The sequence below is a fragment of the Marmota monax genome, unplaced genomic scaffold (genome assembly GCF_021218885.2).
Source record: "Marmota monax isolate L192 unplaced genomic scaffold, Marmota_monax_Labrador192_F-V1.1 WCK01_AAM20220418_F8-fsc00177, whole genome shotgun sequence".
Classification (NCBI taxonomy): domain Eukaryota; kingdom Metazoa; phylum Chordata; class Mammalia; order Rodentia; family Sciuridae; genus Marmota; species Marmota monax.
The window spans coordinates 614,116-637,089 of NW_026694922.1; the positions used below are offsets into that span (position 1 = coordinate 614,116).

The window sequence follows — 22,974 nt, forward strand, 5'->3', positions numbered from 1 at the left end:
GGTGGGTGCTTATAGGGCAGATATTGTCATTTACCTGCTGCCCCTTGAAGCCTTGGGGGCCAGGCTCCCCACGTAGTCCCTGTAGAGGAGGAAGAGAGACTGAAGTTAGCTGTCAGGGGCTCTGACCTAGGGCCCTTGGACCCCCAGAATCCCCACCGGAGGCCATGTGGGTACTCACTCTCTCGCCCTTCTCTCCTGGATTGCCAGGGACTCCTTTGGGTCCAGGGGGGCCTTGAGGTCCCTGAGCAATAAGACAGGGCCTCAGTTTTGTGGGGTGGTAGGAGAGAATGGGCAGGGGCTTGGGAGCAGAGGGGTCAGGGAGGGAACCCCAGCCTAGCCTGGACCTCATCCTACATAGAGTTAATAGAGCCCCGGAGTCGGTCAGTCCCCACCCGACCAGCAGATGTTGCCATATGCTGGCCACAGCCCTAGGACAAGGATCTCCACTTTTCTCAGCCTTAGGTGACAACAATCCTTGCTTTTTATTGCATTAGAAAATTTATGAAAAGTAGCTTGCACATCAAATGCTCGGTAAGTGCTTGTTGAAAGAATGAATTACAGGAAGGACGAACAGATGGATGGATGGGTGGGAACATGAGTGGGGACACTCAGAGAAGGACTCACCATGTGTCCAGGACTCCCGGGAACACCTGTGGGACCAGGAGGTCCAGGGGGACCTAGAATTAGACAGGATGTCCTCAGGAACAGAACAGAGTACAATGCCATCAACTGCCCCCTGGTAGCCACAGCCCCAGTCCCACTGCCACTTACCAATCCCACCTCATATGCCAGGCCTGGACGCAACTTACCCATGGGCCCTGGAAGACCAGGGGGACCTGGGGGTCCAGAGGGTCCCTGGGGCCAGTGGCTGCTAGTCTCAGTGAAGGTGTTGGAATGTAATGGGTCCCCTGAGAGAGGAGAGATGATAAATGAGCAGAGCTGTGTCACCCTGCCACCTCTGCCAAGTCAGCTCTGATGGACCAATGGGGCACCTGCAGCACAGACGTGCCAATGGGCACCTGCTCCCAGGGTGAGAAGTAAGGAGAGTGTGGGCCACGAAGGACCAGAGGCAGGGAGCCCTGGGTCTGACCTATTGCATTCCAGCTGGTAACGTCCAGAAAGACTCTTGGCTTTGCTGAGCCCGGACTGTTACTTGTCAAACGGGACTAATCCTAAAAGATCCTGTTTATTGACAACCTACTATGTCCCTGGCTTCTGTGCATGGGTATCCTAAGAGTTCTGGGAGGCTGCCACAAGGGAAGCTGAGAGGTGTTGAGGGCCACAGACGAGTAGGGATGACACATGGCATTTTTGCCAGAATGGAGTGGTTGAGAGGTGACTCCAGCAAGCCATTGAGATGATAATGGTTATGATAAGCTGTGTATTCAATTGTATATTAGACCCCTGCTGTCCGCCTCAGGCCTGCTACTTTGGAGTTCTCTCAGGGATTCCTGGGGAGTTCGTGTTGGTTGGAGAAGTGCCGGAGGAGGGATTTCCGGTTGGTGTGGTGTGTGCCTGGAGGAGGAGCGTGGGTGGCGTTAGAGAGAGGTTCCGGGGAGCGTGTGTGCAGAGTGCTGGTGAGAGTTCGGGAATAAAGGTTGCTGTCTGAACCTACAAGGCTGTGTGGCGGCTCGGTTATTTTGTGCCCAGCCAGACTGCGGCAGAGAGGTAGAATAGGTAGTGAGTGAGTACCAGATGACTAAGAGGGAGAATGAGTGAATGAACGGGGCCCAGCCACACCTCTGGAACGTGACAGAGATGGGCTTGGGCCTGGCTCTCCATGCTCTGACCCTGGCAGCACAGATGTGGGTCGGGCTGGGCTCCAGAGGAGGCGGCCAGGGACCCACATCGGGCCTAGCCTGGTGGAGAAGCTGGGGCCTCTCCCAGCACAGGGCCAGAACCGTGGCCTTGGGAGTCTCAGAGCTCTCTTCCTGCTGTTGGGCCTTGGACTTCCTGTTGCTCTGGAGGGCTGGATTCTGGCCAGCTCCAAGGCTCGGGAAGGGCCTGCTGCCTGGTGGCCCTGCACCTAGATCTGAAGTCATTCCCCCCATGTCCCAGCTGTGTGTTCATAGCATGTGACCTCCTTTCTCTGGCCCTCAGGGTCCCTCATCTGTGACCAGATGGGGACCATTGGGGACCTAAAGACACCTGGCACAGGCAAGGTGTAAGTAGCGGGCACCACGGCAATAGTCATTCAGCCTCGTCACCCCCACATCAACCTGCCCAGACCCCGGGGGACTCACCATGCTGGGAGATCCTGGCCTGGGATGGCCCAACAGGGGCTGGGGGTCCCGGGGGACCAGGGGGCCCTGGTGGTCCTGGAGGTCCCCTCTCTCCAGGGATTCCCACAGCTCCAGCCCGGCCAGGGCTCCCTGGGGGGCCCTGGGGACCTGCAATGAGATGGCAGGGGTTGGTAGGTGGACAGCAGGCAGGGGGAGTGGTCTCAAGAGCGGCAGGTTGGCAGCCCGGGCAGCTGGCACAGCAGGGCTTGGAGCCCGAGGTCTGCCCTCCCTGGCTCTCTGTTAGGGGCATGGACATAGCACTCTGCATCCCCTGCAGAATGACCTGGGTTTCCTCATCAGGGCTCCCAGGTCCCCAGGTTTCCCTAGGGACCCTGGTCACGGGGTGGGGACTAGTATTTCTCCTCTGTCTGGCCCCTTCTCCCACTGGTCTGGGGGCTCCCGGAGGGCAGGGACTGGGCTAACCTCACCTGGTGCCCAGCTCAGACCCTGGTGAGTGCAAGTACCACAGAACATCAGCAGAGTAGCCAAGACTGGGCTTCAGAGGGCCAGGCATGAGCCGCACTGTCCCTGGAGGGCTGGCGGGTGGACAGCCAACCCATAGAAGGGACCAAGCCACCCTGGCTGAGTCAGAGCCAGGCAAGAAGGCCCAGCCTGGGTCCACCCAGCCCGAGGGATGGTCAAGAACGCAGGGGACTTTGGTGGCATGGTGGGTGCTTACCTGGTGGGCCTCTCATCCCTGTGGGGCCCTGGCTGCCAGCATCTCCTTTGGGACCGGTAGGCCCAGGCAGCCCCCGAGGACCCCCTAGGTCTGGGGAGTAAAGAACATTAGGTTGGCAGCTCTACTTGCTCTTGGCCCTCACTGTGGCCCTGAGCCCCCGGCAGCACCTACCACCTTGAGGGAGCGGCAGGGCCCTCCTGCTCTCTCTGGTTCCAGGTAGCCCTGGTGTGAGAGGGGAAGGCAGGGGTCAGTGGCCCTGCTGGGTGGGGGGGAAGGACAGTCATCCAGAGTCCCAGTCACCATCTCCATCCAGGCAGGATCTGTTGGGGGGCTGTCAGCTTCCTAGGACTCCAGAGCTTAGGAGCCCCTGAGACCACCCCCAGGGTCTAGTGGGCTAAGGTCCACCACAGGTCACGTAGGGCACAGCAAGGGTGCGACCAGAACCTCACCCTCTGATTCCCACACAGGCGTGCATTCCCTGCCTGATCCACTCACCCTGCAGGCCTCCATCTCCAGGGCTGCCCTGGGCAGCTGGGGAGCCCCAGAGTGGAGAAGGGTCCTCAGGGGTAGCTGGTGTTGAGGGCTCCGCCCGCCCTGGTACAGTCAGCCCAGCCACCTGTGGAGAGGGAAGATAGGATGGGGGGGACTTCAGGGACTCTCCAGGCACAGACTAGCGGAGGGGCCCTGTGGGGTGCGGAGACCCCGGCTCCTAGGGGCCCAGAGCTTCATGACAAGCGTCTGTGTTTAAAGTGTACGATTCACAACATGCACGGCAGAAAAGTCATCACACATCGTCACTGCCACCCAAGTGGGGCTCTGTGCTTGTGGTGCTTGCTGACCAAGCAGTTTTTTCTTTGCTAATCTCCATAAATAATATGACGCTTGTCACATCTGCTGAAACTGCACAGGGGTTTGAAGAGTTTTGCTTTTTTTTTTTTTTTTTGGTACTGGAGACTGAGCCCAGGGCTTTGGGTGTGCTAAGCACTGTCTCTACCATCAGGAGTTTTGCTAAATCTGCAGAGAAGTTTGGAAGGGTCTGACATAAAATAACAAATCCACTTTGGGGACCAGGGTGAAGACAACTCTGGAACATCACTGGTACCCTGAGCCACTGACTGGGGGACTATGTGGGGCTGTCCTCATAGCAGCTACTGTAATTATGCAGCTACTCCTTCTGGCCCCTGTTTTTCTAATTTCCCAACTGTAGGGAAACATGTTCACATCTGATCATCTCCACAAGATGAAGTTCCAGAGGAGGGAACAGTAGAGCAAAGAATATACAAGGTATACACACGTCTACTATGTATGTCCAGAAAATGTGGAAGGAGCCGGCACCGTGGCACAGCCTGTAACTCCAGCCACTCGGGAGGCTGAGTCAGGAGGATCACAAGTCCAAGGCTAGCCTCAGCAACTTAGCAAGATCCTGACTCAAAAGAAAAAATAAAAAGGGCTGGGGACATGGCTCAGTGGTGAATCGTCCCTGGGTTAAATTCTCCATCACCCCTCCCCCCCCAAAAAAAAACTGGAAAGAAAAATGATTAAAAAGTGTCAATATATACTGTAGTCCTGACGATTCAGGGAGCTGGGCATAAGAACGAGGCTGAGTCATTAAAAAAAAAAAAGGCCCACATTTCTGAGTCTTTCTTTAGAATCTTTGTTTCCTATTCTAAGATTTTAAAAGACTTTTAATCTCAAAATAATGAGATATGTAGTAGGTGTTTTGCTTTTGAAGTTGGAGGATGGGATCGTGGGGGTGGTAAAGGAGGTGGTGGGCAAGGAGGGGATCCTGCAGCCCACCCAGTGTCTGCACTTATCTGGTGGGCACTGGACAGCCTGGGGGGAGCCTCACGACTTCCTCGAGGAAGAGAGGGCTTCCTGGGGACAGCACCCAGCACAGGCGAGGAGCCGGGGGGAACCAATGGCCGGCTGTGGCAGGGACCGGAGACTGCTGCCTGGTCTGTGGGGAGCCCTGTGGAAGGTCAGAGCTGCAGGCTGGACATGGGGGTACAGGAAGGGCCAGGGGCCCTCGGGCTGGGGGTCAGCAGGGAGCTGCTCACCCACCTTGGCCTCCAGCACCTTCAGCCTCGCGGTCAGCTCGGACACTCTGCTGCAGTTGAGACAACCTGTGAGGGGGAGGAGGCTGGGACTGGGTCCTGGGGTCCCAGGTTCTCCCGCTTTAAGAACCCTGAGCCCCCGGGACAAAGGAGGGAGGAGACAGACCCCAACCCAGGAGGAATTCCGGTGGGGGGAAGGGGTTACAGAATCTCCCCAGGCCCAGGACAGGATGGACCACCCCCAAGGGATTCCTTCAACTCTGGAGCCTCCAAAGTGGACCTGTTTCTCCCAGGGCAGGGTCGGACGCCTGGTCCTGGCAGCCTCCCGTGTCCAAAATGACCCTTTTCCCAGAAGCCAGGGCGGGAAATGTGTTGTTTCTTGCTGGGTGGGGCTGGGACATGGACCTGCCAGCTTTGGGGACCGAGCATCACAGTCTAGACAGGGCTGGCCCCAGAGGCACCACCCTCTGACCCTCTCACAGAACCAGTCCAGTTCCTCCAGACCCCTTAGCAAGACACCTAAGTTACTCCCAACAGCTGTGGCCACATCCTGAGGTTTGCAAGTTCCGCTCCTTCAGAGGAGCCCAGCGAGGTGCAGCCAGCGCCCAACAAGCACAGCACAGCGGTCCCGCCCAGTGCTGCCCCCTGGTGGCTGCAGGACGTGGGGCAGGACAGGGCTGGTCTCTCTGGTCTGTTTCCCGCTCTTTAAAATGGGACGACAAGCTCTTGGGAGTGGGTGTGCACAGCTGTGGGGTTTAAACGAGGTGGTGACAGAAAGCACTGGCTCAGGGACTTGCTCATTGAAGATGGTCAGAAAAGAAGAGGAGACTGGGGGCCTGGACCTGCATCCACAGGAGCCCAGGGGTCACGGTCTCAGGGTGCCTGGGCTCCCTCCTCTTCCCCTTGAGGCTCTTTCTAGCCTGCCGTTGACCCTCTACTACGGGACAGCCGGCTTTTAGGGCAATTGCCACACTGCCCTGGCTTCCCTCTCGGCCTCACCCCCGTGGCCGCCCCAGAACCCACCTGCGAAGGCTGCGGGCTGAAGCGCCATCCGCCGCACGGTGCTGCCCGCCCACGTGGGCTCCCTGAAGCCAGAGGTGCCTGCAACTGAGGAATGGGGGGGGGGACCCCGTTGGTCTGTGCCATCCTTGCCTTGGCACATGCCCCTGCCCACCACCGTATCCCAGCAGAGATTCCCACTCCCTGAAGGATAGAGAGGCCCAGGGAGGTGGAGCTATTCCCCGGGTGACACAGCCCAGCTGGAACTGACCGACCACTTGATGGGCTGGTGAGAGGAGCTGGCAGTGGGGTGAGGATGAGGCTGGGCTTCCCCAGCAACCTCAGGGGGCTACAAGGGTTAAGAGTTTAGAAGTTACGGAGACAGGCGCAGTGACACACGGTAGTCCCAGCAGCTGGGGAGGCTGAGGCAGGAGGATGGAGAGTTCAAGGCCAGCCTCAGCAACTTACCAAGGCCCTGGCTCAAAATAGAAAATAAAGGGGGCTGGGGATGTGGCTCAGTGGTTGCAGGCCCCTGGGTTCAATCCTTGGTACCAAAAAAAAAAAAAGGGGGGGGGGTGGATAGGGAGTTGGAGTTATCAAAGCTTGGGTTCCTGCCCCACCGCTTACTGACCTGTGTGACATCCTCTCTGGACCTGCCTTTCCCATCTGTAAAATGGGACCCTAAGCCCTCTGTCCCTCCCAGTGTGGTGTGAGGCCTTGACGCTCAGTAAACTGGGCTGTGACCGTCGCTCTCTCGCCCTGGCCCTCATAGTAAGAAGGCTGAAGGAGATCCAACTCTGGCTTCAAATGAAACCCAGAGGGCGGCTGGCTCTGCTTCCAGGAGCCCACCCCTGCGGCACTGGCTGGCCTGGCTTTGGGGGCTTGGTTTTCAGCATAGCTGGAGGGATGGGCTGGCCAAGCCAGGGGTGAAGGGCACAGCTGGAGGGCTCTCTATGGAGCAGTGGCGCGAGCCCCCCCTGCCCGGGGGCCTGCCTTTTAAGGCTATGCAGTGTTGTTGGGGGGTGTGCAGGGGGGACAGGACCCAAATAAGGCGCCGGCCTGGCAGCTGAGACCTGGGCTGTGGGTTGAGGCAGGAGCAAGAGGCGCCGGGAACTGGAACCAGACGGGTCCCTCTGGCCAGCCCCCAGCGGGGAGGCTGCCAGCCTTGCTCTGGGTCCCACCATGAGGCCCTCACTCAGGCTGAGCCGCTTCCCTCAGCACACTGTCCCCAAGGGTCTAGAGCTTGCCTGGGTGCAGGGGCAAATCTCCCCAGTCCTACCAGCCCAGGACAGGGACAGGGACTGGGGGCCCTCTGGGCAGGGGAGTGCCCTGGTGCTAGGTGCTTCATACCCCAGCCCGATCTTGGTTAGCACGTACTCCCAATCAGCTCTGGTACTTCTAAGCACTTCCAGTATATATATCTGGCTATTTTTTTTTTTTTTTTTTGCAAACGTGCTGGGGCCATATAGTCTTCACAGATGGAGAGGCTGCACATGCAACAGATGAATGGGTGACTGAGGCTCTTCTTTTTCGATTGAAGGGGCACTCAACCACTGAGGTACATCCCCAGCCTTTTTTTTGGTATTTTATTTAGAGACAGGGTCTCACTGAGTTACTTAGGGCCTCGATAAGTTGCTGAGGCTGGTTTTGAACTCACGATCCTCCTGCCTCAGCCTCCCGAGCCAGTGGTATTACAGGCATGTGCCACTCTGCCCAGCATCAAATAGAGATTTTTTCAATTAATCCTCCTGCCTCAGCCTCCGCAGCCGCTGGGATGACAGGCGTGCGCCACCGCACCTGGCTAGAGACTCCTCCTCTCTTTTCCCTTAGAAGGAAACCAAGGCTGGGAAACGAAGTGACTCTCTCATTCCCCTGCAGTTCTCCAGCCTGGATCCGAACCCAGGTAGGTCTGACTCCAGGGCCTGACTTCTTTTTTCAGGGAGACCCCTAGGCAGTGTCCAGCAAGAGTTCTGATGCCTGAGAGAAACAGTCTTGCCAAGCCTGCTTCACCCCTTCTGCTCCCAGGTAAAGATGCAAAATACGGGGCTGGGGTTGTGGCTCAGCAGTAGAACCGCACCTAGCACGTGCGAGGCCCTGGGTTCGATCCTCGGCACCACATAAAAATAAATAAATAAAATAAAGGTATTGTGTCCTACTACAACTAAAAGATAAATATTTTAAAAAGATGCAAAATACCATCTTATTACTCTTTGCAGAAACTTGACCCAAAGCAGCTGCCGTCCGCCTGGCCCTGAGCAAGCATGAGTGTTCTCTATAATGAAGCCTTGGCTCTTCTGGCCCTCTCCACTTCCCTGCTAGTGTCCCCCACCCCCCACCCCCCACAGCGCTTTCCACATGTCATTGACTGGACCAGTTTCCCAGCTGATCGCCAATCGTCTGCCCCTCTGGCCAGAACACCATCCCCACCAAGGCAGGGACCTGGTCTGTCCTGGGTCCAGTGCCTGGCACTCAGCAGGACCTCAAGGGCCTCAGGAGACTTCTGTTGATTAGTGTACGGAGCAAGGGCTGAAAAACAATTTCAAGGGAGCCAACGAAAAGGAGGCACACGATGTGGACAGAGACACAGCTGCCTGGACAGGAGTATAAATGTCCTCAGGTCACGGGACGGTGTCCCACCCTCCTGTTATTTGTCGGCAGACTTATGGCTGGAAATACTTTTTCAACCAATTTTGTTTTGGGACATTTCTCCAAGAGTCAGAGAGAACTAGAAAAACGAACAGAAAGACAGCAGTACCAGCAGGGCCCACAGACGGGGCTCCAACTAACTGTGACTTTCAACTGGAAAAGAAGGTGTGGGGCTGGGGACACAGCTCAGCGCCAGGAAGTTCATCCAGCACGCCCCGAGGTCCTAGGGCGGTAAAGAAGAGCAAACCAAACCCGGGAAATGTTCATTCTGGATTCAGGATTTCTAAAAATTAACCCCAAAGACCCCCCAGTTCTGATAAACACACAGAAGCACTTTAGAAGATGTATCAGGTTGTCAAAGGGGCTTCGGCACAGAAATTCCAGGAAGGAAGCAACTGTGGGTTGGGGCATGGCCTTCTGAGGACAAGAGGGCCACACCCCTCCTGGGTGTTTGGCCAGGGACCCTGAGGCAGGCCTAGGTGGGCAGACAGCCCCTCATCCAGGCCTGGGGTCCTTCTCAGTCCTTCCTGGTCATCCCAGGAGGACCCTGAAGGTTGGTCCCAGAGCCACAGACCTGAGCTCCACTCCAGAGCGCGTCCCACCCCTCGGGAGGTCCCATCTGCCACCCCCTACGCTCCCGTGTACACTGTGCCCTTCCCCAGTTCTTACACTGGTGGTCCCGTGTCACTCCTCCAGGAAGCCCTCCTGGTCGCTCCAGGGCACTCACCAGTACCAAAGCACCCACTGAAGTGCCGGCACTCCCTGCCTTGACCTCCACAAGGCCTGTGCCCTCTGCAGCTTCTAATCTGGTCCCCAGACAACCCCTCGTCCTTCCACCCAGTGCCAAGGCTATGTCCCTTCTCATGGGATCCTCATGACACCCTGTGATACAGGTGAGAATGGTGAGGCCCCGGGGGAGGCTGCTGGCCCTCCACGCAGCAGGACGAGGATGGCTGGGATTCCAAGCCGGCCCCAAATTGGAAATGGGCGTGTGAGAACCTTGGGGGTCCCTAGACTTTGCCCCTGTGACTTTCTCCCCAGGAGAGGATTCAGGGGAGGGGCTCCCTCATTCTCCTCTGACCCCCACCCCCAGGTCTGCACAGTTCAGTGGCCACAGGTCACAGGGATGCAGCCCCCCCAGGTCTGTGGGAATTCACTTTGCAAATGTAAATATTTGCTCCCTGCCAGCTGGTGGCCGAAAAGAGGAGTCAGGGTCAGAGCCGGAGCAGGAGGTCCAGGAACCCTCCGGCCAGACCAGGGGGCCTCTGGGAAGGCCTGGCTCCCTCTTTGGGGTGGGTGAAGTTTCCATTCAGTATGCGGGTGCTCACTTTGCTATGTTCTGGTACCGGAGATGAAGGGCCCTTAACCACCGAGCCCCAGCCCCAGCCTTGACTGTATTTTATTTACAGACGGGGCCTTGATAAGCTGCTGAGGCTGGCCTTGAACTTTTGGTCCTCCTGCCTCAGCCTCCTGAGCTGCCGGGGTGATAGGTGTATGCCACGGCACGTGTCTGTGGATACTCATTTTACGCCACGTCCACAGCTGACTGGGGGTTAGACCAGCGTGGGCAGAGGGTCAGACGGAGGTGGGGTGGAGCTGAGTTGTGATAGGGAAGCGGAGAGCAGTCGCCCCGACTGATTGATGGGCAGGATGGGCCGTTGGGGAGGCGGGGAGGCCGAGTCTTCCAGAAGGAATGGGGGTGCATGAAGTGGTTAGCCCTCAGGTTCTGAGTCTGCAGAGAAAACACAGCCTGGCTCTGCCCCTGCCCCTGGCTGGGAGGTCCCCAGCCCCAGAGGCCAGAGGGCCCCCAGAAGGAGGATGGGACCTCCCTCACTTTTGCTCTGAGGCTTGAGACCGTGTGATCTTAGGCAAATGTCCCTTCTCTGGTTCCCCATGGTGGAGGCCGTGAGGGACACGGGGCATGTAGGCTGCGGACCACGGGACGGGGAAGCAGAGCAGCTCAGCTCCAGGGTCCCATCGGAGGGGAGGGTGCGTCCCCAGCCTCTCCATCCTTCTATCTGGGAGATGCTGGGCGGAGACTGGCTTCTGTCAGTGTCACAGCACCCCAGGTTGTCTGAACAGACCCCCGGGTGTCCTCAGGGAAACAGCCCAGCTGGAGCCCTGCTGGCTGGCCTTGAACCCAGCTCCTGGGCTCACAGCTGCTGCCCTGGGCACAGCCTTCCCTTCTCAGAGCCTCACTTTTACACCTGGGCCTTCTGTGCCATGACAGGATGGCACAATGGAGGTGAGTAAGCACTCAAGTGCCTGTCACCGGCCCTTGTCATTAGTAATTGTAGGAGCCCGTCAGAGTCCTGGGGAGAAATCTGGCCACAATGCTCACTTGCTGTGTGACCTTATGTGAGGCCAGTACCCTCTCTGAGTCTCATTTTAATCATCTGGAAGATGGGGCCGCTAGGCAAGAGAGTGCCCAGAGGCAGGGTGACATGGGAGAGGTTGCAGCAGCCCCACCCTCAGCAGAGTCCTGGGCCCAGGTCCAGGGAAGGTGACAGTTGGGCTCTGCCTTCAAGAAAGGCATGTGTCTGCCCCGCCCCGCTTTACGGTACACTCTGGCCTTGGCCCTTTCTCTTCCATGGTTTCCATGAATAGGCCAGGTCCCTCCCAGTCCCATGCCCCCTCCTGAGGCCTGGAGGAATGAATGGTCAGCGTCTCCATCCTGCCTCTTGTGTTCTGGGTGACCCCAGGTCAGTTCCTTCACTTCTTTGAGTCTCAGGTTCCCTACCTGTAATAGGGGGCCTGCCCCATCCTCACGGGACATCATGACCCTCAAAGGAGACACCATCACTCACTGTCAGAGTGCCCCTCCCGTCCTTCAGATGAGAGGGGGCTAAGTGCGGGGGAAGTGCTTCCTGGAACACCCCCCCCCCCCCCCCCCCCCCCCGCCTCACAGTCTGGAGACATGAGGTATGTCTGCTGAGCCTCCATGGGAGGCAGGGCCATCTGCCAGGTCACCACAGAATCCCCAGCACTGGGGTCAGAAGGAGAAAGGAGGACATTTATGGGTCACCTACTGGATGCCAGGCATGACTGCCCATTTCTCAATTCCAGGTGACTTACAGATGAAGCCAAGGTTCAGAGAGGTAAGTGAGATGCCTCAGGTCACACAGCACCATGCAACACAATGCAGATACAGGGCTGGCTTCTGGAATGACACGTGTGTTTCCCCTCCTTTGTGGCCCATCCCAGGTGTCCCTGGACCCTGTAGCCCCTGGTGACGCAGATCTGTGGTTCCAGGGTCAGGTCACAGCAATAAGTAGGCCACAAGGGCAGCCACCAGCAGGAAAGGAGCTGGGAGAGTCTAGCTCGGATCCAGGTGCAGCAGAGCCTGGGATGGGCCAGCAATGTCCCCATGCTTCCCCACCACCCCAGGGCTTCATGAGACTAGTTTTCTAGAATATTCAGGCCTAGGCACCCCCTGGCCAGCTTCCCTTTCCTTAGCTCCAACCTGTGGGTGAGGAGAGGCCCCGCCCATCCTGTCAATCATCGTGCACCTCCTGGGGGCGGGGCATCTTCACTGCCTCATTCCATCCCAGCAACTCCCTGGGAAGCAGACACCGTCATCCAACCCCACTTCACAGGTGAGGGTGCCGAGTCTTGGGTGGGGGACCCCAGGCTGCTGCTAGTGCACACTGCGGCCTGGGGACCTTCCAGGAAGGCACCCCGCCCTCTGAGTGGGCATGGAGGAATGTCCCGATGCTCTTGCACAACTGCACCAGGATGAGTGGGGAGTCCCCCGCCCAAGGCCACTCAGCTGGCGTGTGGCAGAGCTGGCCTGGCCCGCAAAACCCTGGATGATCCTGTCCCTTGGCTTGGGCCTGAGGCCCCGCAGAAGCAATGGTAGACATCAGGGGTGGCCTGGCCCCAGGGCAGCCCTGGCCCCGGGACACATGGTATCCAGCAGCTGGAGTCAAGGGCACTGACTTTGCCCCCACCTGCCCTCTGCCTTCCAGGAAGGCCCCGGAGACTAGGAAGGTTTGCCCTTGGGAAAGGAGCCAGGGACAAAGTGGCCTTTGTCTGGCTCTTTGTCTGGATTCTGCCCCGGTGCAGGCCCTCCAGCGGGGCCTCCTCTCCACACCTGGGGAGTTCACCCATAGCTCCCCTGTGGCCTTCTGAGCAGCTGCCAACCCTGGCTGGTCCTTTGTCCCTTGGGCCCTCTGCCTTCCCCTCTTTCTCCCACTGGGATGGGCCACAAAGGAGGGGAAACACACGTGTCATTCCAGAAGCCTGCCCCTGGCCTCCCACACTAGCACACGACTGGGGCTCCCTCTTCCTCTGGCCACCCTGTTCTTCCCCAACTCCCTAGGGACTCCCGTCACCCCAAAACCACCAAACCGCCTCCCTTCTCCACTCCTTCTCCCTGTCCTCTAGTACCGAGGACTGAACCCAGGGACACTCGAGCACTGAGCTACACTCCAGCCCTTTTTATTTTGTGACAGGGCCTCCCTAAATTGCTGAGGCTGGCCTTGAACTTTCGATCCTCCTGCTGCAGCCTCCTGAGCTGCTGGGATTACAGGCCTGCATCACCACACCAGGCCCTGGCCCGCTTCTTGGAGAGTTCTGTCCCCACCTCATTCCTGTGCAACTCTGGGCTCTCAACTCCGCCTCTCTGGGCCTCAGTCACCCCATTTGTAAACTGGGCTACCCTCGTAGCAGCACAGATGAGCAACAGCACATGGGCCCCATGCTCCCTCGACTCAGGGACCATACTCCACATATCTCTGCTTCTTGAATCGGGACACATCCTGCGACTGACGGCCACATTCCTGTGCTGCTGGGGCCCTGGATGACCTTCCCTCGAGGTGCCTATGGGCCGGGTCCTTGGGTTGGCCCAAGGCCAGTCCATCTCTTTTCGGGCTGTGCTTGGGAGCTCGGCTCTTGGTGCCCCCACATCTGCTGCTTGTGGGTCAGCCAGGCAGCAAAAGCTCCCCAGGGGGCAGTGTGTGTGGTCATTTTCCAGGACAGAGCTGGCCCCAAGCTACCAACCTGCACTCAGACAGGGTGGGGGGGAGGGGCTCCTCTGCACAGGACACACTCGCACCCAGAGGCCATCCCGAGTCTCTGAGGGAGTGCGGCAGGTGGGCAGGGTCTGAATCCCAACCCTGACACATGGGGACTGAGTGTCGAGCACCTTCCCCAGCCGTCTCTTCTCTGCAGGGCGGGGTCAGCATCCCTCCCTCTCTGACCCACTGACTAGAGTGACCCTCTGCTTCCAGGTGAAGCTCGTTCCCATGTCCTGGGAAATATCTGGATGGGCTTCCCCCAGTGCTAGCATCTGGATCTGGCGTGTCCTCTAAAGTCCCAGGTGTTAAAGGCAAGTGGAGGACCTTGGAGAGGTGGAGCCTGGTGTGAGGTCTTTAGGTTGCTCGTGTGTGCCCTTGAAAGGGACAGAGTGACCCTGACCCCTCCTTACTTTTATTTTTTTGTTTTCTGGCCATGAGGCATGCACCTGTCATGGTGGGCTACCTCACCAGAGGCCCAAAGCCACACAGGCCAACTGATCATGGACTGAATGTGAGGCAATAAAAACCTTTTTACTGTGTAAGTGGGTCATCTCAGATGCTTTCTTATAGTGCGGGAAAGCTGACTCATACACCAAGTTTGAGAGGAACACTTGGGATGATGTGACTTAAAATGTGAGTGACACAACATGTCATGAAATTTTTCCAGGGACCTTGAGCATCTTCCAAGAGGCAAGCAGTCACTGTGAGGGGTTCAGCAGGCCCAAATATGTCTGGGCAGTACCCCATCCAGAGCTCTGTGCAACAGGCTCTTCTGGGCATGGTGTCGTACGTGGGCGCTGTCTGACTTAGCAACTGTTTAATGCTCCCATGCACCCGGGGGACCTGCTTGGCCGCAGTCACAGGGCCTCAAGCAGCAGGCAGGCAGTCCTACCTTCCTCGCAGCTCACTCCCGAATGCCCAGGGCAGCATCTCCACTCGCGGGCAGTCACTGTCTTGTACATCACCTTGTATGTGGGCCTCACGACCGTTCTGTAGCTGAAAGAGTGTCCAGGTGGCCTGGTTCACAGGGGTCCCCCCACTGCCATTCCCACTGCCCTGAGACCCACAGGGACAAAGCCAGATCCTCCAGACCCTCTGCCACCTCCAAGCCCCTTTGGAGTCTCTCCCCTGCGCCCAGGATTGAGCCCTTCCACTAAGCCCCACAGATAAGGGAGTCTGGGCAACAGGATGGAGGCCCCTGCAGGCGGGAAGGCAGGTGCATGGCGATCCTCCCCGAGGAAGCCCTCCAGGGTTTCCTCCTGGTGCTAGGCCACCTTTGCTCCCCCACCAGGCGTTGGCCCTCTGGGAGAGCCATCCACTCTTCCACGTGGCCTCTCTTACCTGCTCCCCGGGCAGCTCATGGGCCACGGGCAGTTCTGCAGCACTCGCTGAAGGTAGGTGCCATTTTGCACATGGCATGAGATGGTTCTTGTCACCACGTATGAGCACCAGTTCCTGAAAAAGACCCACAGGGAGGAAGCTCAAGTGCAGGGAGCACCCTGCCCAGGACTCCAGGAGGATGGACAGAGAGATCTGTGTCCTCTCCAGGGGCCCTGACTCCAGGCAGAGAGAACCCCAAGCTCAGTCCCCTGGGACCCTGCAACTGGGACAGGCTCAGGGTGGATCCCCAGGGGTGGCTCTGCTGGGGGTGCTCAGGAGCCTGGGGGAGCCAGGGGACAGCACATCCTCAGCTCTCCCTCCTCAGTCTCTCCCCCCAACCTCGGCCACCCTCTGCCACCGACACTTCCTGTCTCCCACTCGGGGCGGAAGCTTTTGAGACATACTTTGAAACCTGTGAGACCCTCACCTACTCACTAGGAGGAACATTTTCTGCCTGGGGTGAAGAGGGCGCGCTCCAGGGTCAGATGGACCTGAGTTCCAGCCGGGGACTGGGCCACCCAGAATGCTCTGGACGCCCCAGACCCCAGGGCCTCTGTCTTTCCATCTGTGAATGGCACTCAGAGGACAAGAATCTAAAATAACAAGGGGACAGCCTGGGGTGCGGCTCCTGGCACCCACTGACCACAGTCAACGGAGGCTGCTCTCAGTGTAGGAGGTGGATGGACAGACAGCTCTCCTTGCCCCCAGAGGAAGCAACTTGATAGGAGAGTGTAATTTTTCCCCTAACTTTATGCATATATATATTTATACATGTGCCTATAAATACAAATAACTGTGTGGCTCTTTCTCTTTTTCTCCTTCATTTATTTATTTTGGTACTGGGGACTGAATGCAGTGGGCTTTACCACTGAGCTACATCCCCCGGCCCTTTTTATTTTTTGAGACAAGGTCTTGCTAAGTTGTTGGACTCTAATTTGCGATCCTCCTGCCTCAGCCTCCTGAGTCACTAGGATGACAGGCATGTGCCACTGTGCCTGGCTTCCCTCTTACTTTAACGGAAGTTCAGTTGCTGAACGACTAATTCTTTTTTTTAAGAGAGAGAGAGAGAAATTTTTAATATTTATTTTTTAGTTTTCGGTGGACACAACATGTTTATTTTATTTTTATGTGATGTTGAGGATTGAACCCAGCGCCCCGCACATGCCAGGCGAGCGTGTTACCGCTTGAGCCACATCCCCAGCCCATGACTAAATTTTTTGGCCTACGCTTGTTCCTGCTTCCCCCTGACAAGATGCTGGTTCTCAGGTCAGCACGCAGTGGCCTGGGGCTCTGTCACAGGGTATGGTTTTGTGTGTCTGGTGGTCTGGTAGCTATTTATAGCCTGTTTCCAGTTTTATGCCATTCCCAATGATGCGACACTAAGCACCTGTCACCTGGGCCATGGGACACCTGGCCGAAGGCCCTGTCAAGCTCCTGCCATTGCATGAGACAAACTGAACTGTCCCTTCTGCCAACTTTCCTGCCCCCAGGACTCTTCTTTCTTCTGAACTGATTCTAGTGTGGCCTGGAGGGGACCTCCCCAGGGTCCCCCAAACTAACTTGACTAAGTCCTGGTCCTGGCTAAGGGCTTTTTCTTTCATGGACTGCGGGGCTGACGGGGGGGAGGGCTGGATGGCAGTGGTGTGGATGCCTCTGTGGTGGCCGGGACATTCCAGGTGCTCAGTAGCCCTCAGCCCTGCACGGGGTCACAGGTCCTGTGTTTTTCTGCAGGGGCTGAGAAGGAGGGAGGGTTTCAGGTGACCTTTCCCAGCGCGGGTCCCCCACTCCACCAGACTGCCCTTCGTGGCCTTGAATCCAGGGTCAGCAGGTTCCCAGGCTGAGGACTCCACAGCGCCATGGATCGTGGCGCTCAGAGATGGGGGGGGACAGGGGAGCTGAGGCCTGGGACGGAGACGAAGCCCGGGCCGTCCGCATTGCTGGGTTCAGAACTGGCTCCTCTGGCACCAGCTGGGATGGGGGCTGTTGTTTCCCCTCTAAGATGGGGGGTGCCTTTCTGGCTCATCCCTGGAGGGCGGTGTAAGTACTCTCAGCATACAGTAAGTGCTTACTATGTGCAGTGCAATGTGCTTTTAGCACTTTAGCATGCTGAGAAGTCAGTCCTCCAGGCTTGGAACACTGATTGTTCCTCCTGGCTGTCACACAGAGGGGACCTGAGGAGAACTGAAGCAGGGGACCGTCCTCTCACACCAGAAGAGGGGGACAGGCATGGATCGCCAGCTGAATTCAGCCCGACGGGGGTCCAAAAGGCTGTGGCATCCAGGGTGGGTGACATCAGGGCTGCTCGGGTGAGAGTGGAAAAAGACGGAGCTGACCCCACAGCTGGGCTTTGAAGGGAGGAGATGGCAGATGGAGAATCCGATGTCCCCCCAACAAAGGCCTGATGGGAGGAGCCACGACAGGGTGGGCAGCAAGTCCCAAGAGCTGGAGAGTCGGGGAGCCACCGAGGTGCACGGCCAGGTTCCCATTCTGTGGTACTCCCCAGCCAGGCACGGGGACACACACCTGTAGTCCCAGCTCCTTCTCCGGAGGCTGAGGCAGAAGGGCCGCAGGAGCCCAGGTGTTGGGGACCATCCTAGGCAACACAGTGAGACCTGACCTCACGAGCTGGGTCCCCGCGGCTGTGGTTTTGAGCCTATGGGGTTCTGTTTGGAGGGTGGGGACATAAGAAAGTCTGGGAAATTGGTGAGAATTGCGGATCCTCCTCCCCAAGAGCAAAATACCTGGTGTACATGTTCAGAGGGAACGGAAGATCCCTGGGGCCTGTGTGACCACCCCAGGCTGGCCCAGGGCTGCAGGGGTGAAGGGGACAGGGAGGGAGGGAGCAACCTGGGCAGAGAAACTGGGAGCTCCAGATACAGGAGGGGGCTTCTGGGCATAGAGTGAAACTCCATGCCAGGTGCGCGTGCCACACACCCCCACAGGACCGTGTGCCTTCACCGGAGTACACACCCACGAGCCCACCCCTCACTCACACACAGACTGGAAAAGGCACCTCCAAACACTGATGACCTCTGTGGCCCACGTCCACAGGTACACGCAGAGCCGTGAGCCCACCCACGCATGCGCACATCCCCCAGTTCCCAGTCCCTGGACCAGGCGAGGGAGGGTGGGGCTGTGACTGCCCACAACTGCCCAGGCTGCCCTTTTATCCAAGGGGACCTAGACAGAACAATTCTTTTCTTCTTCCTTAACGAAAAGCTCCCATATGAAGGTCCTGGCCTGCTTCCCTGGTTTCTTTCCCACAAGCTGGACTTTGCTTGAATCCCCTGCTTAGGTGACAGGAAGGTGGTGGCTGGCTGGGGGACCTTTTATAACAGGAGGGAACACTGAAGCCAGGTGGGGTTCAAGGTCAGCCAGTCGCCCCCTCCAACTGGGAGCCACCAATTACCACTCCCATCCCCAGCGGCCCCAGCACTAGCCCAAGCTCTCCATGGGGTCCTGCCGTAGGGTCCACTTTCCACGGCCGCAGGAAGCTTTTTGTAAAACATACACCTAATGCTCCTGCTGATCGCCATGGCATCTGAAGGTCCACTGTGGCTCCCCATTGCCTTCTAAGCCCCCCTGTCCACCCTTCATCTTTCACACTCCTGTCGCCCCTCTAATCTTTTTTTTTTTTTTGTACCAGGGATTGAACTCGGGGGCACCCAACCACGGAGCCCCATCCCCAGCCCTATTCGGTATTTTATTTAGAGACAGGGTCTCACTGAGTTGCTTAGAGCCTCGCTGTTGCTGAGGCTGGCCTTGAACTCACGATCCTCCTGCCTCAGCCTCCCAAGCCGCTGGGATGACAGGTGTGTGCCACCACACCCGGCTGGTACCTCTGGTCTTTGCAAATGGGGATCCTTCTGCCTGCAAACTCCTATTCATCCTTCAGAACTCAGCCCAGAGGCCCAGGCTGGACTGTGTGTCTCCAAAGGCCCCCCTGGCCACTCAAAGCAGCCCTTAGCTTTCCCTCTCTGGCTGGAAGGAGGGCATGGCCTGGGACCAGATGAGGACGTGGAACAGTGCTAGGTGCTCAGGACAGCAGCCGAACGACTGAACGACCCCGTCCTGAGGATTCCAGAAACGGGCATGGTACCTGGACACCTTGCTTCCGTCCCTGCTGACCCCAAGGGCTTCCTTTCCTGGGGTTGTGATCATAAGCTGTCAGGGCTGGGCGGTGAGGTAGGGCCAGGGCAGGGGCTGGGAGGGAGAGCAGGTCCCCCCTGGGCCTGCCACTTCTGCCCACTCAGCACCTCCTGGGCCCCTAGAGGCCGCTGGGAAGGGAGAAAACAGGCCAGACCAGCTCAGCCTGGCACTGGCCACCCCCTCGAGGGTCCCCCCCATACCCGCCCTCCACTCCCTGCCATGAGGGCCCCAGGGACTTTGTCTCCACGGGGCCCAGGACTGTGATCCGGAACAGTGATAGGGGCTAATTTCAGGAGGCAGCCAAGCGGGCCCAGGGCCAAGGGCCGTTATGAAAAGAGGAAAGGACGGAGACAGCGGGGGTGGGGTGGGGTGGGGTGACGAGAGCCAGAACCCCACACTGGGGGCCAAGTTCCAGTCCCAGCTCTGCTGCTTCTTCAGTTGGTGACCTTGGACGAGGTCCTGACCCTCTCTGACCTTGCTCTGTCCATCTGCAAATGGGGACAGCAGCCTGGCCCGCGGCAGGGGAGGGTTCACACTCAGCCCTGAGCTCAGCACCCGCCGCTATTGTTCATTCTTGTTCCTGGACTGTGCTGCCCCAGGCAGACCTGGGCCCATGCCCAGCAGCTGTGGTCCAGGGGCTTCCCCGGGGCTCAAGGACATGAGCACAGTACCTTTTTCACAAGGTTCTCCCCTTGACTGTGGGGGAGATTGTTGGGCTCTGCCTTTCACACAGAGAAGGCACCTGCCCGGTTACCCATGCGGCCACAGGGCTGGGATCTGAGCCCCGGAGAGGAGCTGGGGACGATGGCCGATGCGATCCGATGCTCTTGACTCTCCCTGATACTAGGATTTGCCCAAAGGACCCAGGACTGCAGGGGTTAGAGTTGTGGGCCAGGACACTGGTGATAATGACAGTGACAACTTGAACTCTAGGCCCACAGTGCTGACAGAAGCAGTTCAATGAAACGGGGATTTGGCTGGGAGGGGCCCCAGAGGGGCAGGAAGAAGCCCCATCAAGGATGGGGGGCTGCAGAGGCGTCTGTGAACTAAGGCAGTTCTGCATAGCTCCTGGGCACCCTGGTCTGGGGGTCTCAAAGTCTCACCAAATTCCTGGGACCAGGGGCGGCCCCTTGGATGCCTTCCCAGCCTCCCCCTCCCCAGGCACAAAGCTTCTTTTCTGCCTTTGGTCCCTTGGCTGCCAAGGGGTGCTGGGGCCGCCTGGCTGGGGGTGGAAGGAGGGCAGATGGGGTGTGATACCCTCAGGCTGTCTCCAGTAATGCTGGGACCGGGCCACAAGGCAAAGCCCTGGCAGCCAAGGACCATGACTCCTCCAGCACCAGGTCTCTACTCTACCTAACGTTGGTGACAGCAGGAACCACTGTATGAGAGGCCCCTGCTGCTCCCACAAGGGATTGCTCACTCTCAGAACACACCCCAAGGCTGGGGCATGAGGAACAGAAAGGGAAACTGAGACCCAGACCATGAAGTGACCCATGTTTTGTCATGCAGGAGTGGGTGACAGCCAGGAATAAAACCCCTAACTCCTAACCATGACCTATCCATTTTCCTAGTCCCCCAAGGTGACAAGCTCCCTCTCTCCCCCGGGAGGGCCTCTTTAGGCTTCTGTCTCCCTGTCTGAAAAACAGGAGCGAGAGCCCTGCCTGCAGGGTTACTATGACACTCAGGCCGCTGTGACAGCCTTCTGGGAACAGATGGGGTGATAGTCCTCAGCAACAACCAGATACCTGTCTAGACCACTGCTGTCCTGTTCCAAACCCAGGAAAACCTAGGGGTGAGAGCTCAGTCTGGAGGGCCCTGAGCTGGCCTGGCTGGAGGGGACTCTGGGCCTTAAGCTCCCTCAACCGTCATCCTGAGCCGGACACTGAGAATTCCAAGTTCATCAGCACTGTCATCTTAACATCTGGGACCCCGAGAGCTCACATCCCTGCTGGGCCTTGGCTTCCTCCTCTGTGAAACAGGGACCATACACAGTGTGTGTCCAGTGGCAGCTGGGAAGATCTGGGGGCAACAGAGACGGGCCAGGTGCCCCCACTGAGCCAGGCATGGTTAGCCCGCGGTGGGTGGTGGTTGTGACATGCTGACACATGCCTGTCCCTGTCTCAGACAACTGCTCTTCTGGTCTCTGAATGCCTGGGACTCCTCCACCCTCCAGGCCTGCCCATGTCACCTACTTTTGCTAGCCCAGCAGGAGCCTGCTGGCCCCTGACCACTGGGAAAGGGGAATTTCTGAAAAGAATTAAAGAATTGAGGCCATAGGGGTTGGGGGCCGGGCTGGCCTTTGAATGGGATGAAAAGGCCTGGAGAGGCCTGGCTAGTCCACATTGTCTTCCATGGACAACGGCAGCTGGCCCTCGAGAGGGGACCCGGGCAGGGGAAGGGGCTGCAGGCAGATCAGGGGCCGGGGAAGGTTCATTAAGGCCAAAAAGACAGCTTTGAATTGCCACTCTTCCATGAATAGCTCAGGAGCCTAGAAGATTATGTCAGTTCTCTGACCTCAGTTTGGTCATCTGTTGGATGGGGACAGTTTTCCCTAGCTTCCTCAGTCCTTGCAGGATTAATGATGACACTATATAAAGGGCCCCACAGTGCCAGATACACGGAGATAGTCCATAAAGCAGGCAGAAAGAATGTTCCTGGCTTTGGGGGGCCCTTGAAGAGCTGCAGGAAGACAGACTGCTCTGTCCTGTCTCTGTCCAAAATGCCAGGTCCCCAGGGAGCCTCTGACACTGACCCACTGGGCTGAAACTCCACCCTAGTCCTTCCTCTAAGGGAAATAAATATCCCCGGCACTAAAAAAAGCCAGGAGCAGGAGAAGAGGGAAGGGGGTCCTGAAGGGTTGGCCAAGGTGGGGGTGTCCTGGCTCTTTCCCATGTGCCGGGGCTCCGGCGACACAAGTCCTGGGGAGCCTCTTCTCCATCCCTGCTCCCTTGACCTCTCCTGTCGGGCTCTTGGGCTGAAAGGGAGTGAATGAGGACACTGAGGGCTCCAGACACTTGGGAGCCCCGCACTCCTGGCAGCCTCGGTCAGAGAGCTCAGATAGCGGGGTGGCCCGGGTCCGTGCCCCCACTTCTCAGGCTGGCACTGAGGTGGGGAGCTCGGGGAGGGGGTCGCCTTCCGATCCGGAGATTGCACGGAAACGGAGATGTCCCCGCACTCCTGGCCCCCAAGCCGGGCTGGCAGTGCGCGGAGCGGGGAGCCCTTACCTGCGTCCAGAAAACGGGGTGCCCCCGACGCTCCACGCGGCGCCGCCTCCCGTGAGCAGGAGCCCGAGGCAGAGCAGCGCCCAGGCCCGCGGGCCGCCCATGCTGCGCCCGCCCGGCGCCCTCCGCGCGCGCTCCTCGCCGCCGCCCCCAGCCTGCGCCCCGGACGCGCCGAGCGGCTCCTAGCGCGGCGCGAGGGCGGCGCGCGCTCCCGGCCTCGCCCGCCCCTCGGCGCGGCCCCCCGCCCCCGGCACCGCCCTCGCCGCCAACCCGGAAGGAGCCCGGGGGGCCGGCGCCGCCTCCAGGAGGCCCGCCGGTGCCCACCTGAGCCCGCGCACAGCGCTTGGCACCGCGTGGCCCTTTGGGGGGCGGGGCGCTGTCGGATTTACATTGGAAAACTGGGACCCGGCCACTGTCCCAGACGAGCCGGCACCCGAACCCACCGAGCCTGAGCTAACGATGTTGGGGACTCATCCTTCTCCACAGCTTTGCGGAATGCAATTCCCGAAACCTAGGGACGCGCCTGTCCTTCCAACAAAGGGTCCC

General features: G+C 58.5%; 1 protein-coding gene across 11 annotated transcripts in view; it reads right to left on the reverse strand.

The window, feature by feature from the left end:
• Emid1 (EMI domain containing 1) overlaps nucleotides 1–22,568 on the reverse strand; it is a 42,274-nt gene extending 19,706 nt beyond the window's left edge. For 8 of the 11 annotated variants that reach the window (XR_006847948.2, XR_006847949.2, XR_006847950.2 and 5 more), the window contains exons 1-13: nucleotides 22,432–22,568; nucleotides 15,020–15,133; nucleotides 14,571–14,674; nucleotides 6,039–6,122; nucleotides 5,023–5,084; nucleotides 3,457–3,577; nucleotides 3,133–3,183; nucleotides 2,962–3,051; nucleotides 2,244–2,390; nucleotides 810–908; nucleotides 625–677; nucleotides 179–241; nucleotides 35–79 (exon numbers count right to left, since the gene is read on the reverse strand). Coding sequence is in view for 8 of the 11 variants with exons in the window: in XM_046427232.2 (XP_046283188.1) it covers nucleotides 35–79; nucleotides 179–241; nucleotides 625–677; nucleotides 810–908; nucleotides 2,244–2,390; nucleotides 2,962–3,051; nucleotides 3,133–3,183; nucleotides 3,457–3,577; nucleotides 5,023–5,084; nucleotides 6,039–6,122; nucleotides 14,571–14,674; nucleotides 15,020–15,133; nucleotides 22,432–22,532 (1,134 nt within the window). In the remaining 3 variants the exon portion in view is untranslated. The remainder of the gene's footprint in view (nucleotides 1–34; nucleotides 80–178; nucleotides 242–624; nucleotides 678–809; nucleotides 909–2,243; nucleotides 2,391–2,961; nucleotides 3,052–3,132; nucleotides 3,184–3,456; nucleotides 3,578–5,022; nucleotides 5,085–6,038; nucleotides 6,123–14,570; nucleotides 14,675–15,019; nucleotides 15,134–22,431) is intronic. The other 3 variants (XM_046427234.2, XM_046427235.2, XM_058573581.1) reach the window with 2 other exon arrangements.
• Nucleotides 22,569–22,974: the final 406 nt, after the last annotated feature.